Here is a 17,218-nt window from a genome sequence, read left to right as displayed (position 1 = left end):
AAAATTTTTAAAAACTTCCTTTAAGAATAAAAAAGACTATTTGGATTCACAAGCAATATAAAAACTATGCTTTATAAATCATTCCATTCCATGAAAGGATAGATGGATTTGGAATTTACATCAACAGCGACTCGGTCCCGGATAAGCGGAAGAAGATGGATGAATCAACAGGTCAAATCGTGGGGGAAAAAAAAGGTGGCGTGTTACCGATTAATGCTAATAAACCACAATATTCTCTTCAGATGAAATAGAAGCTTTAATAAATCTTATGGTGCACATTCTTCAAAGAAAACAGTACCAAATATAAACAGAACAAAGTAAAAAAATAAGTTCATATAACTTACATTCACAATACAACAAAAAAAAGCATGTAGCTATTTTCACATTGATATCCATAGCATTGTATGAAAAAAAGGTTTGATGGCCATAAAAGTGCAATCACACTTACCAACCGAAGAACAGGGTAGATGTTAAAACCAACAACGAGGTGACTCTAATATATTTCGCAGTAAGGATTAAGACAATAAAAACAATCGAAATGTTTCCTTATATTAACATCTTTGTCACTTTTTGTTTTTTCTGTAACTGGAAATATATTAAAAAGTTTATTTTTACTGTTCAGGATCTGTAAGTGAGGCTGGTGCACTGTGTGAGTAAAGAGGTGCGAGATCATCATATTTATCATCATGGAAAAGTGCAACAAAATAAACAAATTCAGGTCTGTACAGCTCCCATCGCTTTAGTTTTATAGTAACTAAGAGTGTGTAAAGGCACATTGTGACAGCTCATAGGCTTAAACACAGTTTGCTTGCAGGAAGTTGCAGGCTTATCAGTAGGGTGGGTCTGTTTTTGTGAATTGCCCACTCATTTTGGGACAGATTTAGAATTTCAAGTTCACAATTTTGAGAATAAAAAGAAAACCCTTGAAATATGCACTTGGGGTGGGAAGAAAAGGCTCAGTTGTTAATCAAGGGTGAGTCTTTGAAAATAGCCACAAGTAATTTTTTGAAAAACCACTTGTTTTGTTCGTAATCAAAGAAGCAGACATAAACTCCTTGCAAGAACCCACATAGGAACAAGGGGAAACTCAGGGACACTTCATGGGTAATTTGCATCATTGGTCAGCTGTTTCCGTTGCAGCCTACTGTTAAATAGAGTACATGGAAACAAATATTATGACAGTAACAAAAAACGTTCCCACTCTTATATACAAACAGCCATTTATGCAAAAACAAAAATACAAATATGTAAAACAGAACAGTTTGCATGCTCATTTTTTTCTTGTAGCCTACATAACATAGACTTTATTGTCTGCACTGAAATAAATATTAACATAATTAATCATTTTTTATGACTTTGAAAGGAATACAGCTTATATTATTTCTGTGATATGTTCTGCATGAACCAATAAGCCACTCAAGCAGCTTCACTTTCACGCTCCTGAATAAACACTTCTAATAGCCGGCTTTTTCTTGCCTGTGACTTTAATGACATTTTTTTTTAACTCAGTGATAAAAATCAGTCATTACCAGTACGCCTCGAACTGCAAAGAGTGCTACAGCACACAAACAATGAGGAAAATAACCTAATTCAGGAGGTAAATCGGACCTTGCGACCTTGTGCGTAGCAGACGATGCTACTGGATTGAGCTGAAATTTGGTCCCATTAACATTACGTTACCTAAGAGGAATAACCTGTGCTTAAGAGGTCACGATTTCATTTCTAACTATATGATGTGGCGCTTTAAAGTCAAGCTATAAATGCTTGCTATCAGTACCTAAGAATGACATTTTATTTTGATATAAAGGATTTTAAGAGGACTTGGATAAAACTAGAAACTATAGTTTAAATGTAAATCTCCAAGAACCCCTTTTTTTCTTTTTTCCCAAGTCACCGAGTGTGGGCGAATCTGCCCACAACCCCCAGCATTGTGTAATCATTTAGTGAGTCACTGCTTTTAGACTTCACCAGAATCAAGTTTAAATGAAGAATTGCTGTAGGTGACAAAATAGGCTGAATGTGTGATAGCCATTAAGTCTTTGGAGGACAGCATAAGCTTGAGCTCTTCATATTTGTGATTCTCCTGTTTGCTGCCCACTCTTCGAACCCTAAAGGGAGACAAGCCACACGGTTAGAAACAGAGTAATTTAATCTGAAAAGCTAATAATTACACATCCCTAGTAGATTAAAAAGTACCAAAGTGCTACCAGTGAGAAAATGCAGTTCGTTACTTTCCACTTCAAAGTGTGCTTGTGACCAATGATGATATCCAGGGGTATTATTGCATGCTTACTTGTGATTGACTGCTGGAGGGATTTGTGGTGCTTAGGTCTGAGTATCTCTTCTTCTGTGACGTGCAGATACAGGAGAGGAAATTGGCATATTCCTCTCTCACCTACAGAGGGCAACAAAACATTAAGAAACAAATCTGTTTTGGCACCTCGCAAACTGACACAATCTAGCGTGTTTGTCACTGCTTTTGCACTTTTCATTGATTTTTTTTAAATATACATTTTTATGCTGTTTTAATTTCTGTCTTAGCATCATGTCCACATGAAGCTTTACACAAATATACTGTATTCCTACCTGTTTGGACAGCAGACAGTGCATGATGAAGACCAGTGCGCCCTGCAGGCTGTTGAAGATGGTGAAAATGTACGGAACGGCAACAGGGGGATCCTCTTGAAACAAGAAGACCCCAGATACCCACATCAGACCCAGAATACACATCTGGGCTACAGCTGTCACAGTGAAAGCTCTGCAGACGGAAAAGAAGGATGGGACAAAGGGTAAGTCGATAAAGATTACCAGAGAATGGTAAAGGTTGCACACGGATGACTCAGTTACTACATCAGTGTTTGGAAAGCCCCATTAAAAGTGAAAGAACACAATGAGACATGTGTTCTAGGCAAAGCAGCTACAGAACAGATCATTTTAGTTCACTTTGCTGTTTGCTGAATGTATGTGGAAGCAGAAAAGCCGAAGGCTAATGATAAATATAAAAGAGAGGCTAAAAGAGGCACTCTTAAAAAAAAGTTTCTGTCAGTTTACTCTGTATGGCTCCTTTGTTCTATTTATTTATCCAGCCTAGCTCAAGTTACCAACATAGCCAAGAATCCATTTAGCAAACAAGAGGATCCGAAATGTGAAAAAGAGGCTTTTCTTCCACTGACAGAAAGTGTTGGATTATAATTTAATGCCTTCTGACTTTTTCTCTACTGAAAAAAACATCTCGCTCTCTTGTTTCTGGCACAAGAAGTTCACTTTCCCAACTCCTTGGACTGAACTACACATCATTCATGATCGACTAGCAAAAGGAAAGAGGGATTCTTTTTCTTTTTAACTCTAATGTTTTTTGCAGCTATGAGCAGAGGGTCCATGAGCTAAGTATGAGCATACTGTAGGTAGACAGGCGAGACAAAATCCATTAACAGGAGCCCATCAGGGAGCTGTCACAACTAAGAAAACATTCCCTCCATTTTTTCCCCCTCACAAAACGTTTTCTTTCTATCAAAGCAATTCAAAGTCCCGAAGCTGCCATATTGAATCTATATATTGTACGTTTTATAGTTACACAGTTTGGTCATGCAGTGGAAAGGGTTACACATTCAAATTAATACACAGACTGACTTAATTTTGTGCAGGTTGGAGAGGTCTGGGTTGAGGCTGGCAAACTTCTGGGCAAGTTTCCAGACGGTGATGATAAAGAAGAAGACATTCACAAAGATGACTAAGCACACAGGCCCGAAGAAGCTCCAGACGAAGCCGTCATCCGTGGATAGCCAGCAGCTACGTTTAGGAGTGATAAAACACACGTTCACAACAGGATGTTCTTTGCTTCACTGAGATAGATAGCATTAAGTTTACGTAACCTACTGATGTCATTACTATGAAGCAACTGTAGAAACACATGCACAGACAACCCTTCTCTGTTCATCACAAACTATTTATTTTGCTTTTAGTTACTGGAAGACTTTTACTGGAAGACTTACTGTTCTTTAGTGCCGTATCCGTTTGGTCTGGCGCAGGCGGATATACTGACGATAAACAGAGGCGTCCCATAGCCCACAGCATATAGGTAGAGGGGCCGCATGGTGGCATTGAACACCAAAACAACCATACGGTACAGCTGCACCCCTTCTAACAGCATCCAGGTGAATACTGCCAGGAAGAAGAAATGGAGCATTGCTGCAACAAACCTGCAGCCACCCTGTAATGTAAAAGGACGCGGAAAAAGAACATGTCAGAGAGGAGAAAGCACCGCTCTATCCCTGATCGCACAGCAGTCAGCTGCTTGCAATGTTTATGTGAGTGAGAATTATTCACACAAACATTTTCCATTCTCCAAATTTAATTAAGACCACATGATTAAGTAGCTTAGTAGCATTTTACATCTTTACGGCCAATGTATTAACGGAGCAAAATGTACATAAAACATCACAAAACACAGTACCACAGCACCAGTTCTGCTCCAATCATATGGACAAGCTTAGCAAAATACACCATTTTAGCATGTAACGCTTCACGGTCATAAGTCAAAAGGCAGACATCAGCAGTTTTAGTTTTAGTCTTAGTATAGCCGTTGCACTTCAGGGTGAGGTGTGCTCACTAAGTGCTCTTGCTTCATTTTTGCTTATCGGGAACCTTCAGTCATGTGATCTGTCTGAAGGAGAAGAGACTACAAAGTAACTCTTGACAGCTGTGAAAAGCACAAGGTGTGACAAATCAAGCCAACAGCAACACTTTACCAACACTTTAACAGTGGCCAGGCTTGGCTGTTACTTTGTTGCTGTCAGAGTTAACCACAGATAATTCCTCGGTGCATGTCTGCTGCTGAATCCCAAAACCGATCAATAGATTAACAGAGCAAGAACTAAACAAAAGCATCGGGTTAACCAGCAAGCTGCTACCTTGTCTGCATTATCAGGTAATTATCCACTCGCCCTAATTATCACAGTTTGTTATCCATGTATCTGTGGAAGCTTATCAGCTCAAGGACACCCTCTCTCAGAGTTGGCAGATGCTCCTGGCAAGGCTGAAATCCGCCCATGGACAAATTATAAGTGGGTTTTTGTACTTTTGAGGTGTTAAAATATCCAAAAAATGGCATTTTACACTTGCTAGACAAGGTACTGTTCTCTGGTAGTATCCTGAGCTGCCACCCTGCCTCAGCAGTACTTACTCTGTTCTCGTTCAGATACAGGTCTTTTCTTATTATTGCATTGGTTAGTTTATAGCTGAGCTGCTGTAACAAGCCAGTGTGTCTGATCAAAATATATTCTGTTCTTAGTCAGATGAATAAACGACAGCATTAAGAGGTAAACAAGCCTTCGTCTCTTTTTGCAGAGTCGTGATTGTGTAAACTACACAATTCAAACAATCACAGTTCAAACAGTGAAGTGTAATTAAGTGTGACTGCAGTAGGTAATGTCAGCCAACATTATTCCAATTAAAAATGAGTCCACAGACATCTAGAGGCATTTTTAGAGGTACTCACAAAGTCAGTAATGGATGAAATGGCATTAACTACAACTAAATGGGAATAATCAAGCAAAGCACATGTTTCCTAAAACCGTACTTCTGGCTAGCACATGTGGAATAGGTTAGGTTATGGGATAGAATCTGATTCACACTGAAGTTTTCTTTGCAACAAAGTTCCCTGTCCTCATTTTTGTAATTCTCTGCTTCATTCTGAGCCTACTCCAACAATCTGTCTGCGAAACATTTTCACAGACAGATTATTTTTAAAAAGTACATTTTTTCCCCTTTAGAAAACCCACAAGAGTATTCTGCTTTATCACGTCAGAAGGTGCCGTTTGAGATTTATTTCTGCAGGAATGCTCCAGTGTTAAAGTGAGAAAGACTCTGCTTCATAGCATGTATGCAGAAAGATAAGTATCATGTGAAGAAGTTGCATGACACTATATGACAAACTAGTTAGTCACATTAACTATGATTTGACCCACATTCTATAGTACAGGCCATTAGCTGCGTGGTAACAACAACATATTGTTGTTACTGCGAAATCTGGTGAATTTGCATATTCTACTTAAATAATGTAGAGCATGTCACATGTAGCTTTTTTTTCCTTTTACAAACGTACCACAGGTTCAGTTTTAGAAATGCCAGCCAGGAAGATAAGATCAGCGATGAAGAGGCAGATGCAGAGATGCAGGTGGATGGTGGTGCGGGTTCCCTGTATGGAGCGGCAGAACTTGAAAGTCAGGATGCAGAGTGTGAGACACAACAGGGAGATGGTCAGTCCTATTTTAGTCACCAGCTCGAGCCCATAGGTGTGCTGGAAGAGAAGACAATAAGTGTGAATGTGAGTGCAGCTGGTTACCAGTGAATAACATTTTGTTGCACATTTCTTTTCAAGATCATAAAATAATTTTACTTATAAACTTATAAAGTAATGCTATTCTAATAGAAAATGATTTGTATTTTATTGAGGTATAAGTCATGATCACTGATGAACTTTACCCTATGTTTTTAGAGATACTGTTCTCCCATGTCTTGGGAATTAGGGGACAAGAAAAAATTCAAACTGACATCCATCAGAATTTTGGGTTTTTTTTATCAAGATATAGCATTAGGTTTAGGGTCAGGGTCACCGATGAGGTCTTAAACCTTACATGGTTACACTTTTTTAAGCAGTTTCTTACCTTGATGGGGTGAAGAGCCATGAGCACTGCAAAGCTGCTCAGATGGTTACATGTACATATGGTGTGTGAGGCATTGGAGTCCCGCTTAGAACAACCATCTGTGGACCAGGCCCCTGTCTCGGTCCAATATGCACAGATGTAACTCACGTTAGGCAATACCTCTATGTCCTAAAACCAAAGCAAACATGTCAAAGACGCGATTTATGTTTTATCTACATCTCTTGTTCTTTTACTAATTCTTTTACTCCTCATGTTTGTGACTGTGATGCTCAAAAGAAGTAAATGACTGATTTTAAAAAGTGGATGTGGCACAGGTGGGATTACCTCAAGATGTCTGAAGGTGATGTTGACAGAGCGGCTCAATGTTTGAGTGGACGGATTTGAGACCACCACAGACACAACTTTAGAGAAGACCTGGTAGGAGGGCTCTGCTCCATTTTCTTCAGATCCTTTGACCATCTCGAAAGACCTGTTCACAGAGCTTTCGAGGTTTTTGTAGCTCAACAATGCAGCCACAGCAAAACCTGTAAAAGATCCTCAGAATATTAGAATATTATAAACTTATTATGACTTGAACTGGACAGAAAGGAACTGAGATTTACCAGAATATTTTCCCGTCCCGGCTGCTGTTGCCCAGTCTGTGTCCAGATAAGCATACTCGCTGGACAGACGAATTTCTCCAGTTGGCCGAGTCGTTCCTCTTTGAACAGCAATCTGTGCATCTATTCAAGCAAATCACTCATTTCAAATCATAACGCACCTTGCATCCTAACTATTAGTTCCCAAGATGGAAATCATCAAGTTCACTAATTCAAAAGTGTTACCTATCCTGTTGTTCTCCATCTTAATGTGCTTGTTTTTTAGCTGAGGCCCAATGAATAAAATCGATTCCTCCATAGTAGTGAGCAGCTCGCTCACACTTGCATCGATGTTCAGGGTTCCAGGAGACAGGATCGCATCAGTCTCTGTGAAAAGTTTCTGTCACAAATAAAAGACACAGAGGGGGGATTGTGAATACTGCGTATGCATTTGCCTTTGGTATGAGTGTATGCATACTTGTATCTTTTCCTAACCTCCAGTAGCGCATCTCCATCAAGCTTTACTTTACTGCCAGTTCCAGACAGAGCCAAACAGCTGTTTCTCATCATGGACATGATGTTTGCCAGGCCCCCGAGGAACTGGGAGACACATAGACAGAATAAAGACACTATTCAGCCTGCCCTATTCTAAAGTTCATGTATTTTGAACCTTGCACGGCCATAGGGTCGTCTAAAGGAGCAGGTCCTACATGGTGTGCCAAAGCAAACTGGTGTACTTGTGTGCGAATCCAGGTGTGCTATGAGATTTTTTTGCTAGCCAGATGTTATTGTCGCAGTAAATAACTGCATAAAAAGTTGTGCCACTGCTAACACAAATTTCCCCTAAAAAAGATAAATAAATAATATCCTGGCTCTTCTAATTATATCTGTGATTGTTCCATTATGCTGATCATGATCATAATTTTATTTCCACACTTACCTGTTTGGGTTTTTTCCCAGCACTGAAGTTATCGCAATCGAGTTCTAGACAAAACAAAGCATTAGGTTATCACCACACAAGCTGACTGGGATTCTTGGCTCCAGCATGAATAGAGTGTGTGATAAAAAATCTCACAGTAAAGGAACAAGACTATGCAATGTGCTGGAAGACATAAGCCACAATCTAGATTCTTGAACTGATAAGTTCAGACAGAAAGTAGATAGAGTGTAGAGTAAGCCCTGATATCAAAAACGAAACTGAGTCCCAAAAGATAAAAGAAAGCAAAACCACAAGCTGCATGACTAAGAAGGAAAAAAATGGACTGTACTCAGGAAGGGCAGTGGATGAAATTTGGTTTTCTTACTACTTAAACACACGTGGTGGTGTAAAAGATGGTCTGCAACTAATACAGTGACGTCTTTGTCGGGAAAATTGCAAAAATGCAGCATAGGTGTGTTGCCTAAAGTGAAGAATATGAGGACATAAAAGCTGTGAAGTGCACTCCTTTATAGGAAATAACAAAAAAACTGCACACTTACTTGAGCATGGTGTCTTTTCCACGCTGTAATTGGTGTATCCATTTGAGCAGTTGCACCAATAACTCCCAATAATATTCTTACACTCTCCATTGGGTCCACAGAGCTCTTCTTTATTTTTACTCTCTGTGCACTCATTAAGATCTGTGTAGGGATATAGAGCAGAGGCATAGGTAATGGCTCATGTTCCTCAAAAGTAATAATTTTGATTACAGAAACAACTCTGAATACAGGAGGAATTGGTCCATCCTTCAAAAGAATAAACGTCTCTGAAATGTAGCTACCCGCACAGTCATGTGACTTTTATAATGCTGGTAAAAGGATCTTAAGGGAAGAGTTAAACTTTTCCAGCAAACGGTGTTGTGACATCTTGTCTTGTATTTTGGGATCACTAAGTTCTACTTGCAGGTTATTGCATGTAGAACTCACAGGAGATTTCTTTAGTTTAGCTCAGAGGACACTGTGTTATAATGTAAAGGGCCTATAAGACTATCAGCACTGGCAAAGTTTTTGTAAGCTTTCATTTTCTCTTGCTGGCTGGATGCTACTGTAAGCCTGATCTCCCGCTCTCTCCTCTCTCTCTTTTGTGTCTTTTTGTTATTGGAGACAGATTTGATTTCCTTTTTTTATGTTGAGCTTGTTTGTACTCAATGACTGTACAGATAAAGACACCTGTGAAATGTATGAAATAGAAGAACTTGACGAGAATATTCAAACCCAAATTAGCAAATTTGGGGGAGCCTAATTTTAATATATTCAACTCCATGCGATACCTATGGAAGCCCGTTCTCACCACTAAAAAAGAAAAGAAAGTATCCATTTTAAGAGAAGTAACTCAAAATTTCAACTTATTTTCTCAAAATATTGAGTTATTTTCTCAAATTTTTGATGTATTAACTGGAAATTTTGAGAAAAGTAACTTGAAATTTCGAGTTACCTCTGCCAATCATATGCCGCAGAGGAATGCGCACTCAACAAATTGGCGCTTTTGAGAGTGTGTTTGCTGATTGTAAAGCTATGTGATTCAGCTAATAACACAAGGATTTCACCATCAGCCACGCCGAAAATACTCAGCAATTTGTGCATTCATGACTGGCAATAGTACTGGTAGCTTAGCTGTAGCATTTGTAGCTGAGAGCTTCAGCTTCCAGGTAACAAGGAAATGACGTCATTCACGTAGATTACTGATTTGCAGCGCTAACTCGAAATTTCAAGTTACTTTTCTCGAAATTTTGAGAAAAGTAACTTGAAATTTCAAGTTATGGATACTTTTTTTTCTTCAGTGGCAGAAACGGGCTTCCATAGATACCACTATCTGAACCCTACACAACTTTCCAGTTGGAACTCTGGCTTCAGTATTCTGTAATTTATACAAAGACCATTATTAAACATTCCAGAATTCACATTTTGCCTTAGATATCAGATCTCCTCATCATGATTACTGCTTTTATTCACCACTCCAGTATGTTCCCATAAATAAGAAAATTGTGTATATTTTAATATTTGCTTTAACTTCACTATTCACCATGACTTAAAAACACCTTTATCATAGTGATTTTTCAAATCACTTATTCCTGTTTGTGTTCAATAATCTACACCAGAAGCCAACCACCCCACATTCAACAATTTTAATCCATTTATTCTTCAAAAATATAACATGGAAAACGTCAATAAATAAAATATCTTCTTGGCACCACACCTCTGACTTGTAAAACAATACAGGTAAATACCATCTGGTTGGTTAAACAAGTATAACTGAGTTTCAGGAGATAATCCCAGATCTCTAGCTTTAGCAAACAGACTATAGTGAGCTTTCCAAGCCTGATATCTGTTTTTAATATTACACACTGTTAACAATGGTGAGAGCAGACTGGAGAAATCCATGTCACACACACTTACCTATGCACTGTCCCTCTGTGAAGTTAACCTTTCTTGAATTGTGAATGAATCCATGTTGGCACTGACAGTAGTAGCTGCCAATTGTGTTAATGCATCTTGAATGTTCCCCACATATAGATGAATTAACTATACACTCATTTGTATCTGTAGATTTCAATACAAAATCATAAAGCATAGCCATCAATAGATAATAAAGCACAAGATTAGGTTATCAGGCCAATCAGTCAATCACACCTCATTTAGCCTAATTTTACTCTTTTTGGAACAGGACCGCTCAGCTTGAACTGATGACACTACGTACAAAAAAACACCATTCACCTTCACAGCTGCTTCACTGTTGCTGTTAATGACAGTGAGATAGGCAAAATGATGGCTACAATTGTATCTCCCAATTAATTTTTTAGCTTATGAGAGCAGTTGTTGACATTATTGTACTCACTGATCTCTGAAAAAACACACCAAAGATGGTAAGAGCAAGCTGGAGAAATGCATGTCTCATACAAATTTACCTTGGCACCTTCCCGTTGTTGCTGTGAAGTTAACCTTGTCTCTCTGTGGCAAACGGAATCCATGTTGGCACTGACAATAGTAGCTGCCAATTGTATTAAAGCATCTTGAATGATTCCCACATACAGATGGATTTTCTGAACACTCATTAATATCTGTAGATTTAAATACAAAATGAAAACACATAACCATGAGTAGATAGTAAAAAATAATATTCAAGTTTTTATTTTATTTTTTTTACAAATGGAAACATATTATTTCAGTTTAAAGCAAACTTGGTATCTGTCTTATTAGATTATTTTCTTAGCGTCATATTTCTTTAATTAGCTGCTAGTATCTGAAATGATCTAACAATTTAAAACTCCTGTACTGTTGTTTCTAATGTAATCCTCCATGGACGTGAGCTAAACATCCTAAAATGGGAAAAGAAATAAGGAAGAATGCCATTAAGAAAGGCCACTTCCCTATTAAACTATGCTAAGAGTCCTTGCATAATGGTAATGCCATGTTTGTCTGAGAGTTCTTGTTTTGAGAAACGGCACACAGAAGCAAGAAAATGTCGAAGAAGAGTCAAAACGATAAGTAATGACAGATTTACCAGTGCAGTTTTTGATAGTTGTGTTTTGGCTAAAGCCAATTTCACACCCCAGAACACAATTTCCCAGTGCACATGCTAACCCTGTGGAGAAAAAGCAAAAGAAAAAAATGTGATTAAATTACAGATCTTATTGAAAATCCATCTTCTGATATAAAGAGAAAAAAGTTTTAAATAAACAAATTGCGAATGTGAAGTTGCCATGTAATATTCTGTCTTCAAAAAGTTTACTTCATTTTAACGTCTCTGTTTATGTTCCCATCTACAAATATCCATCACTTGTACTCTTACATGCTAACACACTTTGCTAAGAGTGTGAACTAAGCAAACAGAATTATTTGCTTAGTTCTCAGTTTTGCAAAAGTCATTATGTTTCCTCCCTCAGTTAGCAATTTGCACACATGGTGTTTAATGCTCCCGGATCCTTCTTCTGTTTTTCCCTTCTTCTACCATAATGAGGCTTCTGTTATTTCACGATGAGGCTAAACTGTCCCAGAGTAATGCCACAGGCAGTGTTGCACAGTGAACAGTGACAGAAATGTGAAAAAGGCTGACTTGTTCTTGTTATATGATGAAATAACCACAGACAGAAACAATACCTGAATTTTTTTAAAGACTAACCGCACGCTCGCATGCAGACGACTCTACTGACCAGTGAGCACATGTGCCCTAGCTGTATGACTCATACACATTTTTACACTCTAGCTTTTAATTGTTTTGTTTCGTTCTTAGTGTGTGTTTGATCTACTTGTTTTTAAATGTGCTTATAAATAAATTGTTTGATTGACTGACTCCTCTGCCTTTTCTGCCATCTTTTGTAAACTGCATGTCTATTTTTCTCTCTCTGTTCCTAGAAGTATATTTTGACTTGATAGACAATAAATACTTCCTTCTGTAAACTGTTTCAGTTTTGTAAACACAGTAAGGTTATCTTTTCGCTAAAGGCCTTACTATGAGAAGTAAGAATAAAGGGGATTTTTGAGTTTGCTGGAAAAAGTCCAGCTTTTGTTTGCCTTTGGTTACAGTAATAGCATGTGAACAGAGACAAGGAAATTAATCATGCAAGACCTATTTTGCTATACTCGTGCAGCATCTTTTTTTAGAAATATTAGTTATTTAAAAATATTGTGATTTGAAGAAAAAACAGAGCCTCGTATTATGGTCGAAATTGTTATGTTTGAGTGCTGAACTAAATTGCTGGCATTTGGTGATATCATTCATTCAGTTATTACTAAGACTTTAGCCCCTATCATTATTGTTAGACAGGGTTTTCTGTGGGCCACAGTTAATTTCAACTTTAAACCTATATTCATCTGAACTCTGTTTATTTTTAACCACAGCGCAAACATCTAGCCAAAATTGGTTGCAGACCACATATTCAGACATGTAGTATTCCTGTCTAACACATAGTACACAATGTTGACTTTTATATTTAGTGCTGTCACAAAAGATGTCTTAAAAAATGTCATGTACTTTTTAGATTTTCACCATCTTCTGAGGGGACTAATTGACCCTTTTGCCTTTTATGTCACATTATCATTACTGAGCAGCTTGTGGAAGTAATGTTTATTTCATTCAAAGGCTACTGACCAACTTTTGACTTGGTCAGCACATGAACTCATTTTTTGATATTCCTCACAACCGAAGACCAGGGACCTTCAGTTTTTACAACAGTGGTCAACAGAGCTGCAACACTTGGGTGATATAACAGGATGTTCGACACATTACTGGTTTCATGTTAACAAAAAACGAGTTTTGCCACATATTACGATAGCTCAACGCAGACAGGTTCGTAAGCACAGAAAGCGTGAAACTGTGATGCAAAACGCCCACAAAACCAGCAACAACAACAAAAAGTTGACCAAAAGAAGCAACAAATGCTGCAGTGGGCGATAACTCTTATTGTGCTTGTTTATGAAGCAGTGCTATATTGAGCATTGAACAAGCAACATTTTGACAAGTACAAGGAAAACAAATTGGCATATTAGCAACATGTTTACATAACTTTATATAGGAAATAAACATAGACTGTATATGGGGAAGGAATAGCTCAGTAGACGGCGTATTGCCCCGTGAAGGTCGGGGGTTCAAATCCACTGAACGGCTACCCTGAGGTACCCCTGAGCAAGGTACCGTCCCTACACACTGCTCCCCGGGCACCTGATTGGTGGCTGAGTGAATGGGTTAAATACAGAGAGAGTAATTTCCCCACGGGGATCAATAAAGTATACATTATTATTATTATTATATAAAAATCGCAGCAGCATCGTGATGTCACCCTCTCTGCACTAAATCATACTTGTTATTAATCTCTGGCTCTCTTCCACAGCATGTCTTCTATCCTGTCTTCCTTCTCTCACCCCAACCGGTCACGGCAGATGGCCCCGCCCCTCCCTGAGCCTGGTTCTGCTGGAGGTTTCTTTTGGTTAAAAGGGAGTTTTTCCTTCCCACTGTCACCAAAGTGCTTGCTCATAGGGGGTCATGTGATTGTTGGATTTTTCTCTGTATATTATTGTAGGGGCTACCTTACAATATAAAGCACCTTAGGGTGACTGTTGTTGTTATTTGGCGCTATATAAATAAAACTGAATCGAAATGGATTGAATTGAATTGTCAAGTCTTATTCTAAAGCCTTAAGCTGACCATTTTGTCTGTGGCCACCTCGGCCCGCTAAAACCAGATGCCATTGTGCATATGACTCAAACCTCAGTGACTCTTGTCTTACATCAGCTACTTCTCAGTCACAGGGCAGCCATCCTGGACCCTGCACTATTATTTATTTGGCTTTAATAGGGACCAAAATTTTGAAAATGTGAACATCAAATTCTATTCAGTAAAATCTGAAGCCAGCAGTTTTAGCAACAAACACAAGTGTTCACTGCGATTATAAATCAAGTGAACAATGCAAACACATTTTCTCATAGGTTTCTTTAAAATCGAATGTATTTCTGCAGCCAGATGCGTCACCCTGTGTTAGGTGTCTTTACTTTTCAGACCTGTACTCTATTAACAACTTTTATACACAGTCTATGGATATCTTAAACTCGTTGCATGGTGTTTGTTAGCTGATGATTGTTTAGTACGTTTTAGATGTATTTATCTTAATAAAAACATGATCTCATTAAAGAATATTGTACAGCGTCTGTACAAAGATGACATAAAATAGAGTCAAGTGAGGTTCTGAAATCAGCCTACATTACATGAACCATCACTTCTGGTGTACCACTAGACAAACCAGAAGAACTAACACGAACGTCATGCTCTGATACATTTGCGGTTTATTCAAACAAGACTTGAAGATTCCTCTTACGGTGAGGCACGTTGTCTGCGACCTTTGCATATTACTGCTGACATATTCAACGGTCTGATTGAACAGCGATACTGGATTCAGGTTCAGGGTTTCTGAGGATGTGGCGGTTTTTCTGGAGGTTTTTACTTGACGCCAACCAGTCTGACAAGCACAACCCATTCAATAAAAGCGAATTACCTCAAGAAAGATCTACTTAGAGTTCAGCTAAGCTTCATTTATATAGCACCTGTTCGCAAAAACAGTCACCTCAAGCTGATTCATAATGTAAGCTAAAAACCCCGGACAATCTGACAACATAACCAAGCACTTAGCGATAGTGGGGAGCAAGAACTTCAACACCAAGAGACAACTGGTAGAACCAGTGATGTGTAACGATCAACCGCGACTAGTTACGGGTGAGGGAAAGGACCATAGAGACCGCAAACAACAGTCAAGAAACAGAAACTGGGGGGAAAACACACAAGAAAACTGTTTGACAGGGTTATGTTACCACTGTTAGCTAGAATGAACCTAAATAACTTTTAAAAAGAAAAAAGTAATAATATTATATTTTCGAGTGACAAACTTCGTTAATATCATGCTGGATGGATTAAAATGTTCTCTAATTCTTGAATTTTTAATTTTTTCTTTTTTTTGCCCATGTCTCATGAAATTAAGAAATTTGTTTTATGTACCCTGAACTTTTCCTTCGCACACTCCTCGTCACTCATTTCCACACACACACAAGGTAAAGTCATTTTAAAACTTACCAAGCAGAAGTAGTTCCTTCCCAAATCCCATGCTGAATAGGAAAACAGTTCCACGCAGAAGTTTACTTTTGAACTATCGCGACTATGAATGAAGTGAAAATCTGGTGGCTGTCCGCTCACAAGGTTCAAGAAAAAATGTTCAGGTCCATAAAAATCGAAAAAGTATCTGAGTGAAAAAACAAACGCTGATCACTGAAAAGAAACGTCCTTTTTGTACAAGGTATTTTTACTTGTGGGGGGAAAAACAAGAATGAACCTTCACCAGCTTTCTTCCTCCCTCAGATTCAGACTTTCAGCCTGGGCATGGCTCACGCTCCACTCCCCACCCCTCGCTCTCTCTCGCGCGCGCGAGACCTCTCTCTATCTCAGTCTCTCTCACACACACACACACACACACACACACACACACACACTCTCTCTCTCTCTCTCTCTCTCTCTCTCTCTCTCTCTCTCTCCTTTCTTTCTTTTCATTTATCAGCGTGGCCCTGTCTCCCTCACACTGCTCTTTCTTGTACTTTTCTTTGACTCTGTGTCTTTCCACATGAATACGTTTCTCACACTGGCACATATCACATTGCTTGCACACACAACCCCCCTCTGTCTACACCAGCTTTCACATTTCCCCCTACGCTCCAGTGGCCTCTATTTCAGGAGCTATTCACATGGGAGACAGAAAAGGAGGGGAGGGGGGGGGGTGAAGAGAGGGCGATGACTAACACTCAGCCTAAACAGCTGCTGCTGTACTTGAGTTTTGCCCGTAAGTAATCTTATATCCGTTCCCATTCTCCTCCAAGTCCTACTCTGCTCTTCTTCTACATTTTCTTCTTTGCCTGCTCAGCATTCAGCCCTTCACCCAGTTCCACTGAGCCCTCTGCATTTTCTCAACCCCCCCGAGACTGCGAGAAAACAGACTGGAGACAGATAGAGTGACCTCTGTTAAAATGAAATCCACCACACAAGCATAATGCTGTGGTTCACAGAAAACAGCAGGGGTTTGACAACAGCTTTACATTTGATAAAGGCATAAATGCTTTTTTTTGTTAGAATTAGTCTCTTACAGCTGAGGGCCCTTGCAAAGGTTACACCCTCTCTCATCACTTCATTTCATCCAGGCTTGGTTATTGCAATAGCCTTTATTTGGGCATCAGCCAGGCTCTGCTTTCCCATCTGCAACTTGTCCAAAATGCAGCAGCTCGACTCCTAACGGGCACACACAAACAAGACCATATTTCCTTAGTTTTGGCTTCCAGGCACTGGCTCGCAGTGTGTTTTACAATTAGTTTTTAAGCTTTTGCTTGTCTTTTAATCTTTAAATGGGTTAGCAGCTTCTTATCATTCTGATCTGTTAACTATGCACACTCCCAGAAGATTACTGAGCTCAGCTCACCAGATGTTTCTGGTTATATGGAGAAGCAGATTAAGGCACAGAGGAGCTCAAG

General features: G+C 39.0%; 1 protein-coding gene across 2 annotated transcripts; it reads right to left on the bottom strand.

Moving 5' to 3' along the window:
• Positions 1-237: 237 nt before the first annotated feature.
• adgre5b.1 (adhesion G protein-coupled receptor E5b, duplicate 1) lies at positions 238-16,103 on the bottom strand. 2 transcript variants are annotated; one of them, XM_005454807.4, is made up of 17 exons: positions 15,780-16,103; positions 11,724-11,804; positions 11,128-11,280; positions 10,619-10,762; positions 8,723-8,863; positions 8,184-8,227; positions 7,739-7,843; positions 7,490-7,643; positions 7,268-7,387; positions 6,990-7,189; positions 6,666-6,833; positions 6,104-6,298; positions 3,993-4,210; positions 3,631-3,789; positions 2,587-2,758; positions 2,294-2,395; positions 238-2,108 (listed from the first exon to the last, which is right to left on the bottom strand). In XM_005454807.4, exons 1-17 carry the CDS (start codon positions 15,808-15,810, stop codon positions 2,067-2,069), a joined length of 2,229 nt encoding a protein of 742 aa, XP_005454864.1. In that variant the 5' UTR covers positions 15,811-16,103; the 3' UTR covers positions 238-2,066. The 2 variants fall into 2 exon arrangements, with proteins under 2 accessions (XP_005454864.1, XP_005454865.1); XM_005454808.4 differs by lacking the exon at positions 10,619-10,762 and having other exon boundaries at positions 15,780-16,101.
• Positions 16,104-17,218: the final 1,115 nt, after the last annotated feature.

Source organism: Oreochromis niloticus, linkage group LG6 (assembly GCF_001858045.2).
Source record: "Oreochromis niloticus isolate F11D_XX linkage group LG6, O_niloticus_UMD_NMBU, whole genome shotgun sequence".
NCBI classification, from domain to species: Eukaryota; Metazoa; Chordata; class Actinopteri; order Cichliformes; family Cichlidae; genus Oreochromis; species Oreochromis niloticus.
The sequence above is the reverse complement of the archived record's forward strand: the minus strand, read 5'-3'. Positions and strand labels throughout refer to the sequence as shown.

Excerpts from the sequence above, each read along its gene's own strand:
- adgre5b.1 (XM_005454807.4), bottom strand. The coding sequence starts at position 15,810 with ATGGGATTTGGGAAGGAACTACTTCTGCTTG. Across the intron at positions 8,864-10,618 it reads CACAGAGGGACAGTGCATAG|ATCTTAATGAGTGCACAGAG; the intron begins GTAAGTGTGTGT and ends ATCCCTACACAG. Across the intron at positions 6,834-6,989 it reads TCACCTTCAGACATCTTGAG|GACATAGAGGTATTGCCTAA; the intron begins GTAATCCCACCT and ends CTTTGGTTTTAG.